At 40.2% G+C, this 17806-nt stretch overlaps 1 protein-coding gene across 3 annotated transcripts in view; it reads left to right on the top strand.

Annotated features, from left to right (window-relative positions):
* Window positions 1–17806, top strand: part of WDTC1 (WD and tetratricopeptide repeats 1) — a 60123-nt gene that overhangs the window by 23510 nt on the left and 18807 nt on the right. For 2 of the 3 annotated variants that reach the window (XM_069079077.1, XM_069079076.1), the window contains 4 exons: window positions 11056–11102; window positions 12026–12137; window positions 14012–14199; window positions 17040–17222. In XM_069079077.1, the coding sequence (XP_068935178.1) occupies window positions 11056–11102; window positions 12026–12137; window positions 14012–14199; window positions 17040–17222 (530 nt within the window). The remainder of the gene's footprint in view (window positions 1–11055; window positions 11103–12025; window positions 12138–14011; window positions 14200–17039; window positions 17223–17806) is intronic. The other variant, XM_069079078.1, reaches the window with a different exon arrangement.

The raw sequence follows: 17806 nt of genomic DNA, 5'->3' as shown, positions 1-17806 counted from the left end.
CAGAGCTGACCAAAAAGCAGTGGGCTGCCTCAGGAGGTGTTCCATTTCCCCTCCTTTAAGGGACTACAGGCAGAGGCTTGGTGACCATCTGTCTAGTATGTTGTAGTAGGGATTGCTTTTGTGTATGGGAGTCTTGGTGAAGAGCTTGGTGGAGTCTGATAGCCCTTCTAACCCTTAAGACTCTGGCCCTTAGCATTCTTTTGTCTCTGGTTGTAAAGGGAGAGGCCCTTAGTTTTCTGGAGATGGACCTTCCTCTAATGCAGATGGGTTCAGCTTTGTTCATTTGCCTGCTTTTACTCTTGCTCACCTCCAGTGAGAAGAGTGTTGAAGTTTCCCTGTAAATTCAGTCTTTCTAATTGTGCAGAGCTTGGGGTACATAACTCTTTAAAAGAGCATTGAAAGGAAGGGACCTGGCTGCCCAAGTTTTCCTGTGCCTCATGAAATTCACTTTCATGAGAGGCAGGCCAGGACACTGATCAGACAGTTGCTGAAATGCTGTATGACTTTGGGCAAATCACTTCTCTTCACTGGACCTCATTTTAATTTTTTTTTTCAGCAGATAGGAGTTCATTTGGATGATAGGTGCCCTTCCAGTTCTGACACTTAGACTTTTGTATTTTTTTTTAATTTTGTGAATTATCCAAGCTTTTCCTCTTTCATGGAGCACATGTAGAAAGTACATTAAACTTGGTGTTGGGTGACCTCTACTTACCAGCCATGGGCAAATAGCTTCTGTTTCCTCATATTTAAAATGGAGATAGAGGAGGAAAGCCCTTTATAAATCTGGAAACTATTGAAATGAAAGCCATCAATTTAGGGTAATGGTGGCCTTCCTTTGCTTGTCAACACTTTTGTGAATCGCACCTTATAGAAGAGGCTGAGGAGACAAAGGAACTTTGAATTTCAATAGGAATTGGGACTTTAGTGCAGATTTTCTCTGTGTTCCTGTCTCTGCTGTGCTCTCTGCTACTCAGTGCCTTATTGAACAGACACAGCCTGGAGAAGCCCCTGCTCATCCCTCAGTAGCAACCACCTCCAACCTCCCCCTCCTCCTGACGTGCTTCTCTCCTTCTTTCACTGATTTATTTGCTCCCTTATGTGTAGCAAACACATATTCTTCTCTTGTATTTTTAAAATATAATTATGTATCGTTTGCCTGTACCAGAGCCAGCCCTGTTTATCAAGACCAAAATAATTTGTGTCAGACACACTGTTCTCTCATAAAGCAGATTCTTGGGCATGTATTCAAAGTCATAAAACCCTTTATTGGCATTCTTCAGCAGAATGATTCTGTGTGTAGTGAAGCTATTCTGGACTTTCTGTGCTTTTCCCATTGTAAACCCCGCACAGCGAGGCTCCCCCCAGCACTTCCCCTCCTCCTTGCTCCCTATTTCCTGAACCAAAATCAATTCTGATTTGCATGTACACTCTGATCGCTGGATAAAGGTGTTCTTAAGAGTTCAGGTACAAAGACTGGAGTCCCAGAAAAGGGGGAGCATGGTTTTGATAGTTGCTTTTTTATGGAAGGGACCCAGAAGGTAGGTGCTTTCAGCTGATTTGTTACTCATGCATCCTATAGCTTGAGCAGGAAGTATGAGAGAGCAGGGTTTCTAGGAAAGAAATGGGCTTGGCCTTCTCAGTAAAGCTCTGTGCCAGGAGGAGAGCCCACACTGGAGGTGGGTCTTTCCGGAGACCTCTTTGGGTTATCCTTTAGTGGATGGTACTATGGGGGAGAGAAAGCACTTGACCTTGGAATTGATAGACACAGGTTTGAGTCCAGGTTATGATATTTGTTCTTTGGTCCTGGACAAGTTACTTAATCTCTAAAGCCTTAGTTTCCTTGTTTACAAAATGGATGTTTTTACACCTGCCTCTGAGGAAAACATTGGCAAACCTTAAAGCAATATATAATTCAGTAATTGTTCAAATAGATAGATGGAAAACCTTTAAACATAGGGTGAGAGTGAGAAGAGAAAAGCATTTCTTTTGGTTTCATTTATGAGATTTTGCTTCCAGTGATTAGTTTCCCTTAGCCTGCTAATCTGCCTCAGCCATATATTCCTGACTCTTTTTTTAACAACTTATGAGCTATTGTTTTAATGGAAATGGTGAAATCCTCCAAATATAATTGTTATTAAAAAATTTGTACCACTATTTGAAATAGACAAAAGCAGGTGTCTCTGCCTCATAGTGGAAAAGTATAGAGGAGGTAGAGGAATGTTGGGTCTCTGGGTGAGACTTTTGCCTCAGTTTCCTCCAGGAAACTTCCTTACCAAGCAAGGAGAACAGTTAGATTTACATTTCTTGTACCTCTCCTTTTACAAAGTGTGTACTTAGTTGCATGTGTGTTCATAATTTGAAGCCGTATTTAAATCATCTTTAAATTATATCCAGGTTGTGACTCCATACCAGGAGTCTCCTCCCCTTCCTCTCTAGCTTGGCTGCTCACTGTGAAGTGTAGCCAGGATTGGAAGCACAACTGGAAGAACAAGAAGGAAGGATCCTATTAGCATAAATTAAGAGCCCAGAGGGACCTTACTTATACTTCAGCTGGGCTACCCTTCTCATTTTACACCTGAAGAAGATGAGGCCCAGAAGCCTGGGGTGACTTTCCCAAGGCTTTATAGGGAATAAGAGGGAGAAGATTGGAACTCAGGTCTTCAGGTCCCAAATGCAGATGGTTTCTACTTCATGTTGTCTCCAAAAGCTGCAGATGCCTGAAAGTGTGTATATTTGATTATACTTTGATGGGTCCATGTTGCTGGTGTGATAGATGCTCTGTTCCCTAGCGCAGAATTCAGTCCATGCATGCCTTCTCACCTTTTGTGCTTCATTCTTGCAGTGATTCCTTTTTTTTTTTACATTTATGTCATCTTTTGTTTCAAGGAGCACTGAAATTCCCTGAACAAAATTAAGTTATAAAACACTCTGCCACATGAATTAGAAAAATCTATTTGTTGTTCCTGCTACACAACAGAGAAGTACCTTTCCAGGAGTCTTCCATAGAAGTTCTAGTGAACTAGTCTTCCTCAGAAACTTTTGTGTAGGAAAGTGAAAGTAATGTCTGCTTGTCAAATAGGATTTTTAAAAAATTATCTCATGTGTAGTATAGTCTGTGTCTCCTCTTTGTCCCTATTAGTGTAAACAGTGCAGCACTATTATTATGACCCAGATTAGGAAGTAAGAATAAAAATAGCATAATGGGCTTAAGTAGTGGCTTCTTCTAAACAGCCTGTGGGGTAGGCAGGGCAAATAATGTCATCATTATTTACTGATGAAAGAACTAAGATTCATAGACATTAAATGACTTACCACACAGAAGTTGACTGATCACATAATATCTAGTTAATGTCATTTGTACACAGGTCTTATGACCTCAAGTCCAATGTTTTTCCGATTTGAATCAGCAAATTTTTATTAAAGTGCCTTCTAGGTGCCAGGTCATAAAAATAAAGTAATTTCTGCCCTCAAGGAGCTTGTACTCTAATTTGGGGGTAGGTGTATTTTACATGCACACACATAAGTAAAAACAGAGTGTATACAATGTACTTTAAAATATATATATATTTACTTTATTAAATATTTCCCAATTACATGTAAAAATTATTAATAATCTTAAATTTTTGAGTTCTAAATTCTTTCCCTCCTTCTGCCCCCTCCTTGAGAAGGCAAGTAATTTGATATCAATCATACATGTGAAGTCATGCAAGCATTTCCAAATTAGCTCTGTTGCTAAAGAAAACAAACAAAATAAGACAATAAAAATAAATTTAAAAGTATGCTTCAGTTCTCTTTTAGAATTCATCAGTTCTGTATCTGAGGGTGGATATCATCTTTCATCATGAGTTCTTTGGAATTGTTTTGGATCATTAATCAGTGTAACTGTCTTTCACAGTTGATCATCTTTATAATATTGTTTTTATTGTGTCCTGGTTCTGTTAACTTCTCTTTGCATGAGTTCATATGTCTTCTCAGGTTTTTCTGAAACCATCCCCCTCATCATTTCTTATAATACGGTAATATTCCATCACAATCATATACCATAACTTATTTACCCATTCCCCAGTTGATGAGCACCCCCTCAATTTTCAGTTCTTTGCCACAACAAAAAAAGAGCTTCTATAAATATTTTTGTACAATTGAGTCTTTTTCCCTTTTCTTTGATTTCTTTGGGTTACAGACCTAGTAGCTGTATTGCTGGCCAAAGCTATGCATATAGTTTTATAGCCCTTTGGGCATAATTCCAAATTGTTCTCTAGAATGGTTGAACTAGTTCACAATTCCACAAACAGTGCATTATTGTCCCAATTTTTTCACATCCCCTTCAGAATTTGCTGTTTTTCTTTTCTGTCATGTTAGTCAGTCTGATAAGTGTGAGGTAGTACCTCAGAGTTGTTTTATTTTGTATTTCTCTGATCTGTAGTGATTTAGGGCATTTTTTTCATGTGACTATTGATAACATTGATTTCTTCTGGAAATTGCCTGTTCTTATCCTTTGACCATTTGTCAACTGGGAAATGGCTCTTATTTTATGAATTTGGCTAAATTCCCTATGTATTTGAGAAATTAGTTATAAATTAATTTCTTTATCAAAGAAACTTGCTATTAAATTTTGTCCCCCAGTTTCCTGTTTTCCTTCTAATTTTGGCTGCATTAGCTTTGTTTGTGCAAAAGCTTTTTAATCTCACATAATCAGAATGCTCTATCTTCCTGTAATCCTTTCTGTTTTGTTTGGTCACAAACTTTTCCCTTAGCCATAGATCTGACAGGTACATTTTTCCATGCTCCCCTAATTTACCCATGATTATCACCCTTTAAGTCTAAATCATTTATCCATTTTGATCTTATCTTGGTATATACATTGTGAGATATTGGTCTGTGCATAGTCTCTGCCCAGCAATTTTTTTTTTCAAATGTTGAATTCTTACCTCCAAAGCTTGGATCTTTGGGTTTATCAAACACTGGATTACCTATGGTGATTTACTACTGTGTATTGTGTGCCTAGTCAATTTTACTGATTCACCACTCTATTTCTTAGCCAGTACCAGATTGTTTTGATGATTACCATTTTGTTAAAAACCAGTTTGAAATCTGGCTGTTAGGGCTCCTTCCTTAACATTTTTTTTTCATTGATTCTCTTGATATTCTCGACCTTTTTTTCTTCCAGATGAGTTTTATTTTTTTCTAGCTCTATAAAATAATTCTTTGGTAGTTTGATTGATATGGCACTAAAAAATAAATTAACTTAGGCAAAATTGTCATTTTTATCATATTGACTGGGACTACCTGTGATCAATTAATATTTCTCCAGTTCTTTAGGTCTATCTTTGTTTGTGTGAAAAGTGTTTTGTAATTGTGTTCATATAATCCCCCAGTTTGTCTTGGAACGTAGACTCCCATACATTTTATGTTGTCTCAGTGATTTTAAATGGAATTTCTCTATCTTTTTCTGCTGGGTTTTGTTGGTTGTATATAGGAATGATGATGATTTATGTGGGTTTATTTTATATCATGCAACTTTGCTGAAGATGTTAACTATTTTCAACTAGATATTTAGTTGATTTCCTAGGGTTCTGTAAGTGTACCATCATATCATCCACAAAGAGTGATAGTTTTCCTCATTGCCTATTTTTATTCCTTCGGTTTCTTTTTCTTGTTTTATACTAGATCTGTTGTTTCTTATACAATATCAAATAATAGTGGTGGTAATGAACATCCTCTCTTCATGCTTGATCTTATTGGGAAGGCTTCTAGTTTATTCCCCTTGTAGATAGTGCTTGTTCTTGGTTTTGTATGGATACTACTTATTTTAAGGAAGACTCCAATGATTCTTATGCATTTTAGTGTTTTTAATAGAAATAAGTGCTGTATTTTGTCATGCTTTCTTTGCATCTATTGATATAATCATATGATTTCTGTTGGTTTTGTTGTTATATGGTTGATTATGCTAATAGTTTTCCTAATACTGAATGAGCCCTGCATTCCTGGTATAAATATCACCTGGTCATAGTGTATGATCTTTGTGATATATTGCTGTAATTTCCTCGTTAGTATTTTATTTAAATTTTTTGCATCAATATTCATTAAGGAAATTGGTCTATAGTTTTCTTTTTTGTTTTTTCTGTCCCTGGGTCTAGGTATTAAAATCATGTTTGTGTCATAAAAGGACTTTGATAGGACTCCTTCTTTACCTATTTTATTTTCTTCTTTTTAATTCAGTTAACCAATGGTTTATCTATTTTAGTGTTTTGTTTTGTTTTTTTCATAAAATGAGCTCCTCGTTTTACTTATTAGTTCAGTGGTTTTTTTACTTTCAATTTTATTAATCTCACCTTTGATTTTTCAGGATTTCTATTTTGATGTTTAATTAGGGATTTAAAATTTGTTCTAGATTTTTAAAAATTTTATGCCCAATCCATTGATATGTTCTTTGTCTCCTGTATTGATGTACTCATTTAGAGATAAACATTTTCCTCCGAGTACTGCTTTGACTGCATCCCACAAATTTTGCAATGTTGTCTCATTGTTGTCTTTCTCTCTCTCTCTTTTTTTTTTTTTTGCTTTTTGGAGGGCAGTTGGGGTTAAGTGACTTACCCAAGGTCACATGACTAGTTTTTTTTGTGTGTGTTAAGTGTCTGAGGCCGGATTTGAACTCAGGCCCTCCTGTCTCCAGGGCTGGTGCTCTATTCATTGTGCCATCTAGTTGCCCCTGTTGTCTTTCTCTTTTATAAACTTAAATGTTTCTGTATTTTGTTCTTTGACCCACTCATTCTTTAGGATTAGATTTAGTTTCAATTAACTTTATGGTCTGAAAAATGTGTATTTAATATTTCTGCTGTTCTGCATTTGGTTATGAGGTTTTTATTCCCTAATACATGGTCAGTTTTTGTGAAACTGCCAGGTTTGTTCCAGAGGTCTATCATATCTGACTTTTTAAAATTTCTATTCATTTTCTTGACTTCTTTCTTATTTATTTTATGGTTAGATTTATCTGCCTCTGAGAGGGAAAAGTTGAGGCCCCCCACCAGTATAATTTTACTGTCTTATTTCCTTCTGTAACTTATTGAACTTTTCCTTTAAGATTTTGGATGCTATGCCATTTTTACATATATTTGTATTGTTATTACTTCATTATCTATTATGCCTTTTAGTAAGATGTAGGTTCCCTGCTTATCACTTTTAATTAGGTCTATTTTTGCTTTTGTTTTTTTTTTTCTGGGATCATGATTGCTACCCTTTCTTTTTTTTACTTCTTCTGAACATAATAGATTCTGCTCCAGCCCCTTATTTTAACTCTTCTGTGTCTCTCTGTTTCAAATGTGTCTCTATTTATAAACAACATATAGTTGAATTCTGCTTTCTAATCCTTTCTCCTACCCATTCTCTGTTTTATGGGTGATTTCATCCCATTCATATCCATGGTTATGGTCACTCTCTCTCAGTTATGATCACTCTCTAACACTCTTAGTCTCTTTCCCTTCTCTAAAGTCTGTTTTGCTTCTGAGCCCTGCCTTCTTTTATCCCTCTTATCTTCTTCCTCTCTTACTTCCCTATTGGATCATTTGAGTATGTATGTGTATTTTCCCTCTTTGAACCATTTTAAATGTGAGGTTCAAGAGTTGTCTATCCCACCCCAACACCTTACACCCCTCCCCCCATTTTCCATGTCGTTGTAAAAACTCTTCCTTACTTGCTTCTTTTATGTGAGATTATTTCCCCCATTCTTCTTCTTCTTTCCCCCTTCTCCCAGGTCATCCCACTTTCTTGACAATCCATTTTTTTTACACCATCCCAATATAATCTACTTATTCCTGTACTCTCTATCTATGTAGATTCCTAACTTCCCTTAGAATGATAAAGTTCTTAGAAGATATGTCTATACATCAGTAAAGCAGAGAAAAAAACAGATTAGTAAATTGGGTAAGCAACTAAAAAAACTAGAAAAAGAACAAATTGAAAATTCCTAATTAAATACCAAATTAGAAATTCTGAAAATCAAAGGCGAGATTAATAAAATTGAAAGTAAGAAAGTCATTGAACTGATAAATGAAAGTAGAAGCTGTTTTTATGGGGAAAAAAACAACACTGGTTAATTTGACTTAAAAAAGGAAAGAAGAAAACCAAATTACTGGTATCAAAAATGAAAGGGGTGAATTCACCACCATTGAAAAGGAAATTAAGACAGTTGTTAGATGCTATTTTGCCCAATTATATACCAACAATTTGACAATCTAAATGAAATGGATGAATATCTACAAAAATGTAAATTACCCAGATTAACAGAAGAAGAAATAAAATATTTAAATAACCCAATCTTAGGAAAAGAAATTGAACAAGCTATCAGTGAACTTCCTAAGGAAAACAACTCTATGATTAGATGAATTTACAAGTGAATTCTACCAAATATTTAAAGAACAATTGATCCCAATACTATATAAAGTATTTGGGAAAATAGGTGGAGTCCTACCAAATTCCTTTTACGACATAAATATGATGCTGATACCCATACCAGGAAGAGCCAAAACAGGGGAAGAAAATTAAAGACCGATTTCCCTAACAAATATTGATGCAAAAATTTTAAATAAAATACTAGCAAAAAAGATTACAGCAATATATCACAAGGATCATACATTATGGCCAGGTGGGATTTATACCAGGAATGTGGGGCTGGTTCAATATTAGGAAAATTATCATCATAATTGACCATATCGATAACAAAACCAACAGAAATCAGATGATTATCTCAATAGACACAGAAAATCCTCCCCTCCTTTAATGTGGTAGCTGCTAAAGCTTGTGTCATCTTGATTGTGACTACATATTATTTGAATGGTTTCTGTCTGACTGCTTGAAGTATTTTCTCTTCGACCTTGGAGCTCTGGAATTTGGCTATATTATTCCTGGATGTTTTCATTTTGGGGTCTCCATCAAATGTGACTGGTGGGTTTTTTTTTTCAATTTCTCTTTTATCCCCTGGTTCTAGGACATCAGTTCAATTTTCCATGATCATTTTTTGAAATATGGTGGCTAGACTCGTTTTTTTATTCATGGCTTTCAGGTAATTTTAATGTTTTTAATGTCTCATTGATTCATTAGCTTCCATTTGCCCAATTCTAATTGTTAAGGAATTATTTTCTTTAGTGAGCTTTTGTATCTTTTTTTCCATTTGGCTAATTCAGTTTTTTTAAGCTGTTAGTCTCTTCAGTATTTTTTTCTTCCTCTTTTACCAAGCTCTTAATTGTCTTCACGATTTTCTTCATTTTCATTTCTTTGCCTAATTTTTCCTGTGTAACTCTCAGTTTGAGAATAATTTTTTTGTTCTTCCAGGAATTCTTGTTGGGCTTGTGTCCAGTTCACATTTTTCATTGAGAGTTTCCTTGTAACTGTTTTGATCTCATTGTCTTCTTCTGAGTTATGTCTTGATCTTCCCTGTCACCATAGTAGCTTTTTATGCTCAAGTTCTTTTTTTGTTGTTTATTAATTTTTCTGGCCTCTTTCTTGATTTTTAACTTTATGTTAATGTTGAACTCTCTTTCTGGTGTTGGGGGGTTTGGGAGGGGTATTGTGCCAAGGTTTAAGCTTTTTCACACTGCTGTTTTCAAAGCTAGTTCTGGGGGCTTTGAAGTTTTTAGTGCTTCCAAAATGATGTGATCTGGGGAGAGATGTGGTTACTGCTGTCTTGTTTTAAACTCTGGTCCTTACCCAGGTAGGGCCACTGATTTCATGGGATTGCAATTGATGTGGTTGCTCAAGGTTCCTGATCTCTTGGGACCAGAAGTGATACTGCCCCTCAGGGCTAGAGTCCATCTTGACCAAAAGTACTCCTCTCCTTTGAACTATTATCCAGAAATTGATATAAACAGTGGAATTGCCGAGCAGTGTCTGGTCCTACATCCAGTTTTAGCACAAAGGAACCCTGTTTTTCTGACCAATTGCCAGGTTCCCTTGCTTACTGGCTTGTGGGCTCCCAAAGCTGCTGCTGTTTCATCACCTGTTCCCTCCCTGGAACTTCAGCCCCACATCACCAGGTGCTTATTGGATATTTTAAACTGGATATCTCCAAGGCATCTTAAAACTTGCCTATTTCTCTTGAAAGTGCCACCATCCTTTGAATTTCCCAGGTTCATAACCTCAGCATACCAAAAGAACTCACTCCCATGTGTCTGATCAGTTTCCAAGTCTTGTTGTTTCTACCTTCCCAACACCTTTTCCAGCTGAGCCCTTTTTTCTGCTCGCATGTCTTCTGTTCTAGATCATCATCACCTATTTTCTAGACTACTGCAATAGTCTCCTCATTGGTCTTCTTTACTCTAGTCCATCCTATACACTGCTACCAAAGTAATTTTCCTTAAGTGTAAACCTACCTAGGTGATTCCCCTAGCCAATCTACTCCAGTAACTTGCTATTTCTTCTCAATTCCAATATAAACTGGTCTGTTTAGCTTTTAAAGCCCTGTGCAGTCTAGCCCCAACTTACTGATCCAGCCTTATTGAACTGTTCCGCATCTCACTCTCAGCTGTGCTGCCAAAGTGGCCTTCTCTGTGTTCTTCACCTGACACTCATCTCTGTTCTCTATGCCTTTCCCCTGGCTGTCTCCCATACCTGGAATACCAGTCCCTCTCTTCCTTTAACATGCTGTTCTTCTGCATGACATCTTTCCCAGTCTCCCCAACTGCTCATGCCCTTTCTCCCAAACTACCTTGTATTTAACTAATTTGTACATTTTTGTATTTATTCACTTTATTTATGACATAAACATGTTTATAACTGTATGCACATTCCTGTGAGAATGTCAGCTCTACATACATAAGGATTGTTTCATTCTTCATGCTGGTATTCTTTTTGCCTAGCACACTGCCCTGGAATGAGGAGGCCCTTCATAAGTCCTTGTAGAGCCACTCTTGGGCAAAAGCTGTCCCCGGGCTCCATCTTCCTTGGCCCACACTACCCTGAGAGCCTGATCCCTGGAACAGTCTCTGTGTGTGAGAGCATTCCACAAGAACTGGTGTCACTGACTCTTCTTCCCTTTCCTTCCTCTTTGCCTCCCTCCATCAGGGTCACTCAGGATGTGTAAACTGCCTGGAATGGAATGAGAAAGGAGAGTGAGTATCAGCCCTTGGGTTACCCAGGAGAAGGCACTGAGGCTGAGAGGAGCAGGGCTGGCCTGAGCTGGAGAGGCTTCTTTCTAGAGACCTCTTAGAACTGTCCCTTAGCGGACTGAAGAGGCCACAGAAGTTGGAGCCAGAGCTCTTTCTCTGTTCCCCACCCTTACTTGAAAGTATTATTTTCCCTTCTTGTTTTCTGACTACCTTTAGTCCCTTAATCCCCTAAACCAGGTTTTTTTTGACAGCATATCACATTTCCTTTTATAAAAATGTTTTTGATGCATTTTTTCATTACATCAGTCATTTCTGGGGGGAAACCAAATGAACAAATTTCCCCCTTTCAAGATTGAGCCTTCCTTTGTATCACATTTCAAAAAGTAGCATAAAATTCCCAAAATTGTACTTAAGTTTGTGGTTTAAAAAAAAATGATTACCTGATGCCTAGCCCTCTAGTCATAAGTCTCTCTGGGAGCAAAGATAGTACTTGAAGTCTTTCTAGCTTCTTGTAAGTCCTTTAAAGTTTTGCTCTGCTAGCAAAGCAAAAAACTATGGTCCATTCTATGTTAGGATAAGGCATTGAAAAAGGACTGTAGTGGAGCAAAAACACAAGGTATTTTTTAAAAGTTTATAGCATATAGCGTGATTGACATTTACATGGGGTGTCGTAATGTTAGACCAACAGTAACCCTTCTGATAATCCTTCTAAAAGGATGGGCATTTCTAGCATGGCCTTACTTCTAGGCCAAGGAAAGCCAGAGTCATGAGAAGAGAAAGCCTACCTATTAGCTGGGAATATTGAGAAAGTGAAAGCACCAAAGAACCCTCAGAGACAGGCCCTAGACTCAACTCTTGATCTCTGGGAGAAATGGCAAGACTTCTTGCTTTCTGGGCCTCAGGCCATCTCCTACTCTGATCTCCAGCTTACTGGCTTCTGGCTCTGATGACCAGCACACCATCGTGTGGGATCCCCTACACCACAAGAAGCTCCTCTCCATGCACACGGGGCACACAGCCAACATCTTCTCTGTCAAGGTGAGTGGAGGCTAGAAAGGCAGTGGGAAGAAGGGGAAGGAACGTGGTTGGTGATGGAGCACAATCCAGTCTTTTGTTTGAGGCTGCTGGTGGGGTACTGGTTGTCTTTTTGAAAACTTGGGTCTCAGGCCCCCAAATTATGTCAGTAATAAGAACCAATCCGATGCATCCAGATTGGAGAGCTCAAAACTTGCCTTTGGGCATTTTAGAATGTCAGAACTCAAAGGGGCCTTGGGGCTTCTGCTTCAGCCCCCTCGTTTTAGAGGGGAGAAAAATGAAACACAGCAAGGTTAAGCGATTTGCCAACATGGTTAGCTAGTAAATATTGTAGCTGGGAGTCAAACCCAAGTCTTCTGATATCAAATTCAGTACTCTTTTCACTCTGCTGTGCAGCCTCCTGCATAATCTTAGAGCTAGAAGTAACCATAGACTTGCAGTCCAGGCTTATCATTTTACACATGAGCCAGAGAAAGGAGATGACTTTCCCAAAGTCACATGGCTTGTGATACAAATGCCACCCTGGATACTGTTTTCCATATCTATTTTCCTGGGCCCTGGTCAGCTGCTTTGGGACCTCACTTATCCAATGCCTCTTGACCCCAAACTTCTTTTTCAAAACAAGAGAAATAGTATTTACAGTGAGCTTTTATTTTTCCAACTTGCTTTGAGTTAAGTAGGACCCTCTGAGAGACAGTGGCATTGCCAAATTGCCTTAGAGGTTGGATGACAGAGTACAAGTCCTGTGCCCAGGAAGGTTGAAGGCCATTTCTCAGACTGCAGTCTGAAAAGAGGTTCTAGGCCAGCTATGCCTTCTGCCTCACACTCAGACCACAGTAGGAGCCTGTTGTAGAGATGACAAGACCACAGGTGCATGCAGGGTTGCTTACAGTGCCAGGGCTCACCTCCTTATCTCAGCTGTGGATCAGCCCCAGATCATGCTGAATCCTTTCTGCCAAAGCTGCTGAGAAGCCCTAACTACCAATGAATTGGTTTTGGATAGCTGTCATGTAGTCAGCAAACATTTATTAAGTGCCACCTTTGGGAAGGGCAGATGGGGAACAGGGATCATCAGTGCAGGAATGACTTCTTTTCAGTTGTATGGCGTTGTGTGTGTGAGAGCAGAACAGTGCACAGATGACCTGTGGAAAAAACCCTGAATATCATCCTTGTTTCCAGCTAGCTCACCTTTCTGTAGCACTCCTGTATTGGGCCAGTCAAGGACTTTCCTCACCACCACCCCATGGAGTCAGTCACAGTACCATAACTCACATGTCTGCAGTGCCCTACCGTTTGTAAAGTGCTTCCCTCACAGCCCTGGGAGGAATTATTACAAGTATTGGCTCCATTTTACAAATGAGAAAACTGAGCCTCAGAGACAATAAGGGCCTTGCCTTAGCAGTAAATGGCTTCTCTGGTCTCAGATGGAGCCCTTTTGATTCTAGGTCCATTGCTTTCTGCCATAGCATGCAGATTTGAGGTTAATTCTTTAACGGATATCTTTAGGGGCAGGAGCACACAGTCAGGGATTGTTCCCATACACCCAGTGAGGGAAGTCAAACTCTGACAGAAAGAGGAAGGGTCCTATATTCTAACTCCTGTTTCTGACGAAGGCTCCTGGGGTTGGCATCTGGGGAATGTAAGTTCCTTAAAGGCAAAGACTGTTTTGTTTTGCTTTTGTCTTTGTACTCCCCAACACTTAGCACAATTGGTTGGCATACAGCAGGTGCTTGATAAATGCTTTTTGATTGGTTGATTGGGAAAGAGAATCCTTTTGTCTAAAGAAGGAAAGTTGAGAAGTTGAGAGTGGCTACCAGAGTCGGAACTGACTTTTCCCCTTCTCCACCACCACCCACAACAATATTTACCCACACTAGTTTCTGCCTCATGCTGGGGATCGGATCTTGATCACGGGAGCAGCTGATTCTAAAGTGCACGTACATGACCTGACTGTGAAAGAGACCATCCATATGTTTGGAGACCACACAAACCGGGTGAAGCGCATCGCCACGGCCCCCATGTGGCCCAACACGTTCTGGAGCGCTGCAGAGGATGGGCTCATCCGGTAAGCGCCCTGGCCCAGTCTTTCCTTCCGCCAGGCTCTGTTTTGTCCTGGCCAGCCCTTCCTTCCAGCAAGTACTCAGACCCCATTTTGCTGCCCTTTGCAGAAGTCTGTTTCTTTGCTAAAATAGAATTGTCTAAATGTGTTTGGAGCAGCAAGATGAATCAGTAAGGATTTCCTAAAATGGCCAGCCAGTTACTGTTCTGTGCCTAGCCCTGTCCTAGGTGATGTGACCGAGGGAGGGAGGAAAGGTTGTCCAAGAGGAGTGTAAGACTTTTACCCTTAATCAGAAAAAAAACAAGACATGAAGATGTGTGAACAGTTAGAAAATGATATAAGACAAACCTCCCCAATACAAGTCCTTGTTATGGCCCCCTTGCACTCTTAAAATATCCTAATAGGTTCTCCTCCCTTTTCCAGTCCATCTTTCACACCAATGTTGGAATAAGTCTTCTATTTTTATAGATCTGGCCATGCTATTCCTGCTCAGAAATCTTCAATTGGTCCACAGTTCCTATTGAATAAAGTTCAAATTCTTGAGCTTAGTATTGAAGGCCTCTCATGATCTGCTGCCACATTTCTCTTTCTGTCATCTTTACTCCTTCCCATGTATTCTGCCCTTCGGCCGATCTGGACTGCTCACTACTTCTGTGTGTCCACACTGCCCTCCACCCCCACCCCACCCCAGCCCTGGGATTTTCCTTATGCTGTTCCCTTGCCAAGAATACCTTTCTGTCTCCCCCATGCCACATCTGTTGAATTCTTACACCCGTCCTTTAAAACTGATCTCAGACACCAACTCTGTGAAGCCTTTCCTGACTGTGACCTCTGCCATCCTTGAACTTCACATAGTTCTGGTTTGTTCCTCCTCTGTGCACTTATATGTGTAACATGTTGTATTTTGTGTGTGTGTGTATCTTCATACTAGACTACAGGTTCCATAAGTGTAGGGACTGATATGTCTAGGCTTTTCATCTCTCCCAGCACATCGCCCTGTCCAGTCAATACATTAGGCACTTAATAAATGTTTGATTGAATAAATTTGAATCATAGTTCAGTCATTCAACAAACATTAATTGATATTATGAAGCATGTGCAGCACATTTCAGGAGATAAACAACAAAGAATGTTGTCCTCCCATATAAAGAACTTGGTAGTGGGTAGTGGGCAAAGTAGAATAGGATAAGAATCATCAAAAAGAGAGTACAGAGAGGAATTCAGAAGTCTATAGGAGGGAGGGAAGCAGGAAGGGAGAACAAGGAGAGGCTTCAAAGGGCAGCTAGAGACACCCAGGGATTTATTCAGGGACTCTGGCCAGAACAGGGCATGTGAAGGGGAATGTTGACATCGCCCGGTAAAGGGAGGCTGGGAACAAGGCAAGGAGGGCCTCAAATGCCAAACAAATGTGTACTTTGTTCTATTGGCAGCAGATGATAACTGGAGGTTTGGGGACAAAGGAATAGCATGGATTATAGAACATAGAACTAAAAGGACCTAGCCATCAAGATTAGTAATGCATTAGAAGAACTTATCTGGCAGTCTGTATTGGAGGAATTGGAGCAAGAATTGGTTGGAAGCAGGAAGATAGATTTGGAGTCTATTATAATCTAGGCAAAAAGTAACAGGGGCCTAAACTCCAGCAGATTCATGGAAGAACAAAGGAAGGATAAAAGAAAATACAGTGATCAGATTAGCAAGATTTGGCTGTGAGATATGGAGAAAAATGAAAGAGTGAGGTGACTGCAAAGAAGGAGCCTGACAGCTTGGGAGGCTGGTGTTTACAGTCATAGAAATGGGGAAGTCGGGAACAAGTGCTAGTTTGGAAGGGTAGGATTAGTTCAGTCTTGGAGGTGTTGAGTCTGAAACACTGATGGGGTATCCAGTGGGTACATTGAGTAGACAAACAGAACTCTGATGCTTAAGCTTTGGAGTGGAAATTATGGATTGGGGAAGAGCTGTATAGATGGTGGTTGAAGCCACGCAAGAGAATTAGATCAGAGAAAGAGAGAAGCCCTGTATAGAGCAGTGGCACAGAAATCCTTGGAGGAAGGTTTGCATAAGGCAGGTCTGGTCAGTAGTGACAGGGGCTGCAGAGGGACATGGTCATCAAGGACTAAGCACAGTTCAGGGGGCTTGATGATTGGAAGTCATTGGTGACCTTGGAAAGAGCCCTTTCAGTAGAGTGATGGGAATAGAAATCAGATGGCAAGCAGTGAAATAAGGCAACAAATGTGTTAAAGTTTAGTAATGAAAGAGAAAGTAGGGAGACAGTGGTTTGAGAGGTTGTAGCAGAGGAATCTGCAGGTGGATATATGTAGGGAAATGAATTCTTAAAGCAGGTAAATGTAAAGGGGTGTGTGTGTGTGTGTCTGTGCGTCTGTGAGAGAGAGAGAAGTGAAGTGAAGTACAGGGTTCCAGATGTTGTGGGAGAGGATGGCATCTAGGCCACAGGTGCAAGGTTAGTTTTGGTGAGGAGACACAGGATGCCTCTCTTTTGGTGAGAGGAGCGAGAGAGGACAAGTAAAGATACAGGAAACTTGTGGGGCGCGGAATAGAAGAGTTGAGAAAAGCTTGCATTAGAGGCTTTGACCTGAGGGATGGGGCCTGGAGGAAAAGGGAAAAGATTTGAAACAGTCGCTATTTCATGGTGAACTTATTTGCTTATATGTGAAAATCCCCACTTATCATTCCAATTTCTGGTACAGTGAGGCCCCCTCAGACTCTCCCCTCTTTGAACTCCCATGTCAGATTCTACCCTAAGGTGATACTAGAGTCCACAGAAGGCTCAGACTCTCTGCTGTTCCTTACAATGGCTTATATCTTCCCAACCTTTCGTCTTGCAGTCAGTATGACCTTCGAGAGAACAGTAAACACTCAGAGGTGCTGATTGACCTGACCGAGTATTGTGGCCAACTGGTGGAGGCCAAGTGCCTCACGGTCAACCCCCAGGACAACAACTGCCTGGCAGTGGGGGCCAGCGGACCCTTTGTGCGACTCTATGATATCCGAATGATCCACAATCACAGGTATGGCCCTCCGGCCCATTAACCCCATCAGAGCCAAGGTCATTGCCACCAGTTATCTTCCTCTCCTCAGTGCCCCACCCCTTCTTACTTGGTGGCTACTTTACGCTCTGAAGGGAACTGCCTTCCATTCTATCTTCCAGACCTTCTGGAGGCCCCAGAAGGGATCCCGGGTGAGACCTGAACTCCCTCTAAAGCACAGCCCCCAAAGTGCTTTTAGGACTTCCCAGGTTCACTCTAGAACCTCTTAGAGATAGAACAGTGATCTCCTGGGCTCTCCTTGCACTCTTCCTTAGCTGGAGCCAGGATCACAGAGTGGCTGCTGGCTCCACTGTTACAGATTAAAGCCCATTTCTCCCTTCCAGTCCTGGACCACACTCCTCTAGACTAATCCTCTAGATAAACCCTCTCTGAGGGCTCTTTGTGTTCTTTTCATGCCTTGGGACGATAGCCAGGTAGTGTTGCTCTCTAGCCGCTGTCTCACTTCCCATATGTTACCTGCCCACTTCCTTTTCCAGCTCCCTGCACCCATGAATGGTGTCTGCTGTATTGCTTCCTGAATGCAAATTGTTGGCAGCATACTGTCT

This window comes from Petaurus breviceps, unplaced genomic scaffold, assembly GCF_028583685.1.
Source record: "Petaurus breviceps papuanus isolate PSGF00001 unplaced genomic scaffold, PetGlider_PUasm1.0 91041, whole genome shotgun sequence".
NCBI lineage: Eukaryota > Metazoa > Chordata > Mammalia > Diprotodontia > Petauridae > Petaurus > Petaurus breviceps.
Note: the sequence above shows the minus strand (reverse complement) of the source record. Positions and strands in the feature narration are given on the sequence as shown.